Source organism: Carcharodon carcharias, chromosome 1 (assembly GCF_017639515.1).
Source record: "Carcharodon carcharias isolate sCarCar2 chromosome 1, sCarCar2.pri, whole genome shotgun sequence".
Taxonomy (NCBI): domain Eukaryota; kingdom Metazoa; phylum Chordata; class Chondrichthyes; order Lamniformes; family Lamnidae; genus Carcharodon; species Carcharodon carcharias.
In genome coordinates, this window is record NC_054467.1 from 103403097 (window position 1) to 103413823 (window position 10727).

General features: G+C 42.2%; 1 protein-coding gene across 4 annotated transcripts in view; it reads right to left on the bottom strand.

Annotated features, from left to right (window-relative positions):
- Positions 1–10508, bottom strand: part of mapk10 (mitogen-activated protein kinase 10) — a 214555-nt gene extending 204047 nt beyond the window's left edge. For 3 of the 4 annotated variants that reach the window (XM_041186815.1, XM_041186802.1, XM_041186808.1), the window contains exon 1: positions 10425–10490. In XM_041186815.1, the coding sequence (XP_041042749.1) occupies positions 10425–10490 (66 nt within the window). Of the gene's footprint in view, positions 1–10424 lie in introns of all 4 variants that reach the window. The other variant, XM_041186850.1, reaches the window with a different exon arrangement.
- Positions 10509–10727: the final 219 nt, after the last annotated feature.

Genomic DNA, 10727 nt, shown 5'->3' on the forward strand with positions numbered 1-10727 from the left:
CATGCTTGACACAAGTGTGGACAGCTGATTGGGAGACACCACAAAGATCACCCATCAAGGCCTGGAAGGAGCCAATGGCATAGAAGTGGAGGGCAACTGTGACCTTCAGAGCCGCTGGCATGGGGTGTCCACCCAGACAGTTAGGAGAGATATCTCAGGGCCAATCATCTGACAGATATAGTTCACTGTCCCCCTTGACAGTCGGGGCCTTCTTCGGCACTGCACCTCAGTCATAATGAGGTAGCTGCTTCTCTGCCTGTATACCCTGGCAGCAGGATAGTGGTGTCTTCTGCGGCCCCTTCAACCTTGGACTACCTCTTGGCCCTGCGCCCCTTGTGCATGCGCCTGGCCTCCCAAAGGTGGCTCCCCTGGAGGCTGATTGTGCACTCCTGGCCTCCTCCTCATTCTAGCGCCCCCTTCCTCCTCAGAGGAGCTGCCTCCAGTGGACATGTCAGAACCCATACCCAGGCTAAAGGGAGGCCTCTGGAAAGCTGCAGGCCCGATAAAGATTACTGACTGCAAAGTGATGACCACAAGGTTCAAAGTACACAGAAAGCTGCTGGAATTCATTCTGAACAGCTGCAGATCACACCGGCAAGTTTAAAATACTTTCTCCAATAAATATTCACAGACCAGATTGTTGACCCCACTGAGTCCTCTTATCCCGCCCGTGGATGTGTTTTGTTAAAAAGTCGCTTACCCGCCTGCCCATTGCGCTGACCCGAAGATCGCTCGGGCACCTGAAAATCGGCGTCGATTGCCGATTTAAGGGCCGTAACTAGCCCGTTAACTAATGGCAGGCGCGCGTCGAGCTTCATCGTGGACCCACCCAGCGAAACATTGTGATGGCACGCGGTGATGTCGGGACGCTTGCCCAACCTCACCGCGCATCATTTTACGCACTGATGTGCAGGGCCCACCCGCAAACACAAAATTCTGCCCTAGGAGTTATTATTTGTATGTGCTTGAAATTTTCTCTTTTGTGAATAAATATTTTAATTAAGTTTTAAAAAAATCTCTAAAGTCTTGGTGGACTTAGTACTTCTGAATTCAGGGCACAAATCTCGAAATAAATACAAATTGCAAACTCTTTGTGATAACGCGATCAAGTTTCCTTCATGGATTTGATCCGCCTGGCACATATCGTCTGCTGCGTCATAACACACTTATAGGCCAGAATATTGCTGTTGGCGTGTGGGGCCGGGCCCAACACACCGACGCGCGATGATGTCGGGCGTGCGTCCCAGTGTCATCGCACGTCATGTAGGTATTTCGTTCTGTGGGCGCACGCCCGAAGCAGCTCAGCGCCCACCGAACTGTCAAAGGCCTATTAAAGCCATTAGGAAAGTAATTTAGCTCATTACCAGCACTGCCCATCTAACCTTAAGGTTGGCGGGCAGGTGAAAAGCCCAAGCAGCCTTCACGTTTTTCAGGAAACCTCATCCACAGGTGGGATGAGGTTTCCTGAAAGTTTAACAAAATACTTAAACAAAATTTGTGAAATGCACAAACATGTCCCAGCTCATGTGACACCGTCACATGAGGCGACATCTTTAAATAATTTTTCAGATCATTTATTAAAAATTTGCACTATCAACTTAATCTCCCTGAGGCAGCTCCGTGCCTCAGAGAGGTTCCTGTGCTCTTTCGTGCAACCCCACTCTCTTTCCTGCCTGCGCAGGTAGCGCTGAGCGCTACTGGCTGTGCGTCACACTGGGCAGGCCTTAATTGGCTTGCCCATGTAAAATAGTGGCACGCAGCCGATCACGGGCAGCAATTGCTCCATGCCTGCCCCTGCCTGCTCCCGCCCAGCCCACCTGACATAGGTAAGATCTTGCCCGTAGGGTAAATGTGGGACTAAGTACAGTACTGTCCGCACAGTGATGTAAGAGAGCACATGACCCACACTCAGGCTCAGCTGAGTATTGGACTGAGCCATGTGTACCAGCAAACATGGGGACCACTCCTAGCTTGTACCCTTCACTGTATATTTGTAAGCAGTTCTAAAAATGAATGAAGACTTATAGTTAACCTACATATGACTACAAAAACTTCTTCAGACCTACCGAATGGTAACCGGTACCCTACAATACCTTGCAAAATCAAAATTACCCCAATCACAGTGTTTTTCTCATGTAATGACATGGTAAATGCAGCACTTGCATATGTCATTAGGATCCTGCTTGCAAGTACTCTACATTACAGTATTATCATGCTCTACCATTAGTATCTAGTGGTAGAGGTTTGCTCAGTACTCCATAATGTCCTATCTCCTTTTTAGTTGGCACAAAGCTCATATTACACTTCCCCAGTCAAGACAACATTTTTAAATGTTCAGTAAATTTGAATTAACTGTGCTAAATGACACCTTAATCCATAAGCTAACTACTTTTTATGTGAAGCACTTTTAATCAGATGGGCAATAATACCATTATGAAGATTGATTTTTTTCCAGCTAAATTAAAATGGACTTTTAGCCTTATAAAGTTAAATTAAATATATGTCAGTTAAAGTTAATAGGCATCAACTAATGATGGAATAAAGAGCACACCTTAAATTACCTTAGGAATTCTTCCAAGTCTCTAGCTGTAGCCCTGCCAGAGGTTGCCCTCAGGGCAACAAGAAGATCTAGTTACATCCAGGTCTCCATTATTTGCAAGAGTTTCCTGCTTGCTTTCTTAAAGGCGAAAGCTCCATCCAACAACAACAACTTCCATTTATATAGCGTCTTTGATGTTGTTATACATCGAAGGTGCTTCATAGGAGTGTTACCAAGGAAAATTTGACAGGAACCACATGAAGAGATGTTAGGACAGATGATCAAGCTTGGTTAAAAAGGTTGGTTTCAAGAAGTGTCTTAAAGGAGAAGAGTGAGGTAGAGATTTGAAGAGGGAATTCTAACATTTAGGGCCTTGACAGCTGGAAGCACAGCTACCAATGCTGGACGAATCAAAATGACAAATGCACACAAAGCCAGAATTGGAGGAGTGCAGAGATCTTACAGGATTGCAATGCTGCAGGAGGTTACAGAGATAGGAAGGGTCGAGGTCATGGGAAGATTTGAAAAGAAAGATGTAATTTTAAAGTTGAGGCATTACTGTCCTGGGAGCCAATGTAGGCTAGCAAATACATCTCCCCTCAAAAGGCCAAGGGGCAAAGGCAAATTTGAGAATTTCCAATGCTGGGAGTCACTAATTCTTTGGGCTCATTCAAAAGCCAACAGATCTCTGGGCAATGGATTGGCTGGTGAGGTCAGGTGCACCAGCCTATACTTGGTGAATCTGGATTGCACTAGGGGAGCCCAGACTAGTAAAGTAGCCAGAAACCTCAAAGAACTTTTAAGGCAATTTAGGAAAACTTATTTCTAGATCAACCCATTTCTCAAAGAGCTGAGCAAACTATTGCTCGAGTTACCGTGGAAGGCATTCCCTATCAGATCATGCAAGCACTGGATTGTCTATACTGCCATGGACAGATGAGTGCTGGAGTAGTGCTTACGTCTACCTGTCTCAATTAAATGAGGTGTCTTCCTAATGGCCTGTAAACTCCAGCAGGATCATTCAGAGGCACTGGCATGTGCAATCCTTATACTGCTTTTGGGATAGTAACCTGAGGAACTTTGGGGCCTACATCTCACTCATTTTCCCAGCTTCAATAAACTGTAATGGGATCCATGTGGCTTGCTACCTCATGTTTCCTGAAAAATGGCAAATCGCATGCCCAAGTAATTTCAGTATTGGTGTGCAAAATGTGTTATAAAACAATACTGTATTCATTTTTAAAAGTCTGACCCCTGAAAATTGATTTTATTTTTCTGTGTGATTCTTAACGTATTTCTCCCTTCATTTAAAATTCTTTGCAGCATTAGAGTCAATGAACTCTAAAACATTTCCAAAGCTGCTTTTTCTTTCTCCAATCTTTTCCCCTTTCCGCTCTGCTTTAGAGAGTACTAGGGGCAATTTTCCCTCGATACTTTTGGTTCTAAGGAGCTACCAAGGTTGCCATGATGGGATCCTGCACTGCAATGCTGGTTTAGTGCAAGACACCATCTTAGTAAAGGAGTTGGAGGATCATTAAGGGGTTGATTGCTACTTAAATTGCCTATTAACATTCATTAATGAGGCTGCACTGCATTATGTAGCCAGCAGCTGATCTATACCTTCTTCCAACAAAACCAGCTGACTGGCAGCAAACAAGAAGTTGCTAAGGATTTCAAGACTGTAAAGATTTTTCACCTTTTATAGTTCACTTGCAACTGAAGATTTGAAGAAGATTTTTGAAACACACCAAGAGACTTTCTAGGACACTTTGGCAAGGCTTCACCAATGCTTTACCAACATTTATTCTACAAATTCCCTGAGGACTTCACCTAAAAAGTAAGTGCTGTGCTGCTCTGTCTCACTGGATGCTTTAAAGAAGTCACAAGGAGAAAGGGAGTACTCGATCATCAGCAAATGTCTAGGGTCCCCCTTGGCCTGAGTCAAGAATGGAAGAAGGGCATATGGCCAAATAAACCAGGAGAGAGGGACAGGAGGGTGAGATGGACACTTTTTCCTTCCCATGGGTACAAGAATATCCTTCCTCCTCTGAACCTCCTCTACCAGGAGCTCCTATGCTGTACCTAAGAACCTGTGGACCCTCTTGACTTAGTCCCTGAGCCTTCTGTCGTGTGTCAGCTAGCACACTGCATAGCTTCAGCAGAATTGGGTGCAGAAAGGCTACATACACCACTCCATGAAAATTATGTCTTATTAGTGCCCAGGTGCTAAACCTGCAGGTGCCTGTTTCAGCACCTCCTTGCAAATTCAACTTATGTCAACTAACAATTAGAACCAAAATTGCACACTGAAAGCCAATCTTTCAAACAGGCACATTTTATTAGCACAGAACCCATTTTGCACCTGTTTTTACTCTTTCACCAAAATAAATCCCATTGACTCTTACTGGCACATGTTTCATTAAACACAAGTCTTACAGTGTCTTGCCCAAGTAGCCATTCTTTATGTGTAAGTTCAGAGTGAGACAGAAGATTATTTGGCTGTGGAGAGTATCACAGAGCCTGTCCGCACCCAATGTTCACTTCTCTGCATTTACCAGTAGATTATTTCCCTTTCCCACTGCAAGGGTGTTGAGGTCAATTGTAATATCCAATTATTGTCCAGCTTTGATCAATTATAAACACAGATCCAGCATTAAAAAATGTGGAGTGAATGGCTTAATGTTACATTTGGCCGCCAGTGGAGCTCAGCCCAGTGTCACTCTGGAGAGGTGCAATGACCGATTAATGACTACTGTAAATCTAAGTCAACCACCCCTGGCTACATAGATTTAGTCTTCGAATGTCCGAAAGGCAATCTAGGAAATTAAAGCAAACTGTAGGCAGACACTATAATCGAATTAACCCACCCACGTTCAAAATTGAAGGGAATGAAATGATATTTAATTTTTTTTTATTTGGCTGTGGCAAAGTATGCAGATGTCTCTATCTGTCAGATTGCTTAAAGCAGCATCTCAGTATAAGTATTAGTAATCTACTACCCAGATAATACCATGTTAAGAATACGGCTCCAAATTAGTCTGATCATGGCAGATACTCAATGTCAGAACATTAGAAATAGGAGCAGGAGTAAACTATTTGGCCCCTCAAGTCTGCTCCACCATTTAACTAATGATCATCTGCCTCAGCTCCACATGACTGCCTGCTCTCCATATCCCTTGATTCCCTGAGAGACCAAAAATCTGTCGGTCTCAATCTTGAATATATTCAATGATAGAGCATCAACAAGACTCTGGGGTACATAATTCCAAAGATTAGCAAGTCTCTGAGGGAAGAAATCTCTGCTCATCTCAATCCTAAATGATTGACCCTTAATCCTGATGCCCTCATGTTCTAGACTCTCCAGCGAGCGGAAGCAGCCTCTCATTTTCTATCTTGGTAAGCTCCTTCAAAATCTTATTTGATTCAATGGGATCACTCTTCAGTCTTTGGAACTTCAGAAAGTATAGGCCCAATTTACTATTATCATAGGACAACCCTCTTATCACAGGAACCAGTCTAGTTAACCTTATGCTACTCTTGGGTGGGGATTTTCCAGCCCTGTTGTGGCAGGACCGGGGAATTCGGCGGCCCAGCCAAAAGACAATGGACAATCCCTGCAGTGGGTGGGGCCAGAAAATCCCGCTCTTGGTCTCTTTTCTAAGTCATTAATATTGATTGAGCAACGCGATAGGATTAATTGATAACCTCATAGTGAAGGCACCCCTAGGTACCAGTGATCATAAAATAATTGAATTTTATGTTCATTTTGAGGGAGAAATTTGTGCGTCTAAAATTAGTGTTTAAAACTTAAATTATGAGGGCACAAAAGCGGAGCTAGCTTAAGTGAACTGGGAAATAAGGTTAATTAATAGGTGAATAGAGGTTCACTGGCAGATATTTAAAGGGATATTTCAGAATGTGCATAATAGATACATTCCAATGAGAAAGAAAAATTCCAAGGGGAGGGCCCACCATCCGTGGTTAACTAAAAAAGTTAAAGACAGTATCAAACTTAGAGAAAAAGCATATAATTGCACAAAGGCGGGTGCCAGGTCAGAAGATTGAAAAGAATATAAAGAACAGTAAAAAATGACAAAAAGATTAATAAGGAGGGAAAAATTAGCATATCAGAGAAAGCTAGCTGTTAATATAAAGATGGATAGTAAGAGTTTCTATAGATATTTAAATAAGAAAATAGTTAACAAAGTGAGCATTGGTCCTTTTGAAAGTGCATCTGGGGAATTGATGATTGAAAGTAGGGAGATGGCAGATGAATTAAACGGGTATTTTGCTATAGTCTTCACTATAGAGGAAACAAGTAACATCCCAGAAATAGCTGTAAATCAGGAAATGGAAGTGGGGGATCTCGGGAAAATTACAATCACCAGGGAAGTGGTATTAAACAAATTGTCGGGCCTGCGGGCTGACAACTCCTCGGGTCTGGATTGTCTTCAGCCTAAGGTCTTGAAAGACGTGGCTAGTGAGATAGCTGATGCACTGATTTCAAAGATTCAAAATTCCCTTGATTCAGGGAAGGTTCCATTAGATTGGAAAATAGCAAATGTAACTCCTTTATTCAAAAAAGGAGAGAGACAGAAAACAGGAAACTACAGGCCAGTTAGCCTAGCATCTGTCATAGGGAAAATGTGAGAAGCTATTACTAAAGATGTTATAGCAGAGCACTTAGAAAAATTCAAGGCAATCGGGCAGAGTCAATATGGTTTTGTAAAAGGGAAATCGTGTTTAACCAACCTTTTGGAGTTCTTTGAGGGAGTCACGTGTGCTGTGGATAAAGGGAACCTGGTGGATGTACTGTACATAGATTTCCAGAAGGCATTTGATAAAGTGTCACATAAAAGGTTATTGCAGAAAATAAAAGTACGTAGTGTAGGGGGTAACATATTGACATGGATAGGAGATTGGCTAGCTAACAGGAAGCAGAGAGTTGGTATAAATGGGTCTTTTCTGGTTGGTAGGATGTGATGAATGGTGTGCCACAGGGATCAGCGCTGAGCACTCAACTTTTTACAATTTATATAAGTGACTTGGATGAAGGGAATGATTGCTAAATTTGCTGACAACACAAAGAAAGGTAGGATAGTAAATTGTGAAGAGGATGTAAGGAGGCTACAAAGTGACATAGATAGGTTAAGTGAATGGGCAAGGATCTGGCAAATGGAGTATAATGTGGGCAAATGTGAAATTGCTCATTTTGGCAGGAAGAATGAAAAAGAAGCTTAGTATCTAAATGGTGAGAGATTGCAGAGCTCTGAGATTTCAAGGGATCTGGGTGTCCTAGTGCTTGAGTCACAAAAGGTTAGGATGCAGATACAGCAAGTAATTAGGAAAGCTAATAGAATGTTCTCATTTATTATGAGGGGAATTGATTACAAAAGTAAAGAGGTTATGCTTTAGATGTACAGGGTATTGATGAGACCACATCTACAGTACTGGTCTCCTTATTTAAAGAAAGATGTAAATGCATTAAAAGCAGTTGAGAGAAGGTTTACTAGGCTAATACCAGGAATAAGAGGGTTGTCTTATGAGGAAATGCTGGGCCGGCTAGGCTTGTTTCCACTGGAGTTTAGAAGAGTAAGAGATTAATTAATTGAAACATATAAGGTCCTGAGGAATCTTAACAGGGTGGATGTGGAGACGGTGTTTCCTCTTTTGGGAGAATCTAGAATTAGGGGTCACTGTTTAAAAATAAGGGTTGCTCATTTAAGACAGAGATGAGAGTTGTGAGTCTTTGGAACTCTTTTCCTCAATAGGCAGTGGAAGCAGAGTCTTTGAATATTTTGAAGGCAGAGGTGGATAGATTCTTGATTGACAAGAAGATGAAAGCTTGATTGACAAGAAGGTGAAAAGTTATTGGGGGTAGGCAGGAATGTAGGGTTGAGGTTACATTCAGATCAGCCATGACCCTATTGAATGGTGGAGCAGGCACGAGAGGCAGAGTGACTTCCTTCTGCACATAATTCGTATATTTGTATTGTAAATAGCTGAGGCCCCGGCAGCAATCCTTGCGGCACTCCACTCGTTACAGCCTGACAACTTAAAAATGCTCCACTTACCCCTACTCTCTGCTTCCTATCAGTTAACAAACCCTCTGCCCAAGTTAATGTATGACCCCAACTCCATGAGATCTTATTTTGCCTTTTAACCTTTCATGTGGCACCTTATCAAATGCCTTTTATAAATCCAGGCGTACTACATAAACATGTTCCCCTTTACCTACCTTACTAGTTACATCCTTAAAAATCTCTAATAAATCTATCAAACATGATGTCCCTTTCACAAAACTGCATTGACTTTTTCAGATTAAACTGTGGTTTTTTAAGTGCATTCTGAGATGACTGATGTCAGGCTAACTAGTTTGTTATTCCGTTTTATCTCTCCTTTTCCTGAGTACAAGTTTTACATTTGCTAACTGCCAATTCGCTAGGATTGTTCTACAATCCAGGGAATTTTAGAAAGTCATAACCAATGTCTCCACTATCTCTGCAGCTATCTCTTTTAAAGCCCTAGGGTGTAGGCCATCAAGTCCTGAGGATTTGTCACCCTTTAGTCCCTTAAATCTCTCCAATACCTTTACTCTGCTGATATAATTGCCTCAGGTTCCTCACCCTTTTTAGCCTCTTGATTATCCTTTATTTTTGGTATGTAATTTGTTGTCTTCTACTTTGTAGACAGGCACAAAGGGCTGGATTTTTAATCCAGGTCCAGAACCCAACATCCGGAACATTCCTGGGTCTGGACCCAGTGCTGTTTCAGCATCAGTGTGGAGATATGAGTTTTAAATGCAAAGGGCCTAATTGGCCAAGGGGTGAGTTTGCCATCCAATCAGGGAGCGGTGAGGAGGTGGGGCATGGAAACCAAGGGCCCTTTGTAAAGGCAAGTGGCACTATGACTACCATTTGATGAGGATACAGTGCAGGAAGGTTCCCAGAAGGCTAACTTTGACATGGGCAGGCCCCATGGTTCTTAAATGCCTGTCTTGAAAATTCCAGGGCGTTGGGATTGAGCAGCCTCTGATGTGAGCACATTTTCAATGCGAACCTGGACCCCTTGTTGCCCTCTCCCCTAGCTGGCCCTGCTGGCATTTGAAGCCTAAAGACTTGTTCAACATCTCTGCAGTTTTCTCATTTTCCATGATAAGTCCTCCTATCTCTTCTTCTGAGACACCAATGTTTACTTTAGTTACTCTCATCTTTTTTTATATACAGGTATTGTGTCTCAAAAGTGGCAACCTCAGCACTGAGGCATTGCCAATTTCAGATCTTGCCGGATTTTGGGACAGGCAGTTTGGGCCATGGGTAGTACAAGACAAGCCGGGTTGGGTGGGGTCAAGGGTTGCTTGGAGAGCAGGGATAGACCAGCATGCCATGCAGCAAAGCCGATAACTAATCAGGTGCCCCACTGTGCCAATGTAGATTCTATCCGAATTGTCCAGGTAAGTTCCTTTTTATTTTATTCAATTAAAATTGATGCATGGCACATTCTAAAAATGTCTGGTTTTCAGACAACTTTGGTTTTTGGACAGTCAGATTTGCAACACTGCACTATACTTGTAAAAGCTTTCAAAATCAGGGTTACATTTCTGGATAGTTTACTCTCGTTCTATTTTTTTTCCCTTTTTATCAACATTTTGGTCAGCTTTTACTGTTTTCTAAAACATTCCCAATCCTCAAACTTACTGCTATTCTTTGCAATATTATTAGCCTCTTCTTTTGACTGACAGTAAAACAGAAAGAACAAAGTTATGCTTGATCTTAAAGATGACAGCAGATATCAGTTTGAATCATGCATCACAAAAGAGACATAAATGAAATGGAAGTATGATTCAGCAAATACTGTACCTTGTTTACCTGTAAGGAACACACACCTGACAAAACGCAATCTTCACATCCAGGATAGGTTCACTGCAGTAGTACAAGAAATGTCGGCTCATAAATACCTGCAGGGAAATAAAAATGCAAATATAATTTTATGCTCAATTTTCACATTTATCTTCTCTGAATAAAATAAGGTAATTTAAGGCTGAAGTGCATAATAAATTAGATGTTGGTTTATAACATATTGACATTTGCTACATTTGCGCTGGACCCATAAATTGTTCGTCATGCTAAATCCTTTCCAATTCATTAGAACTGCAATCAGTTCTACTTGAGTCAAAACCCAACAAGGG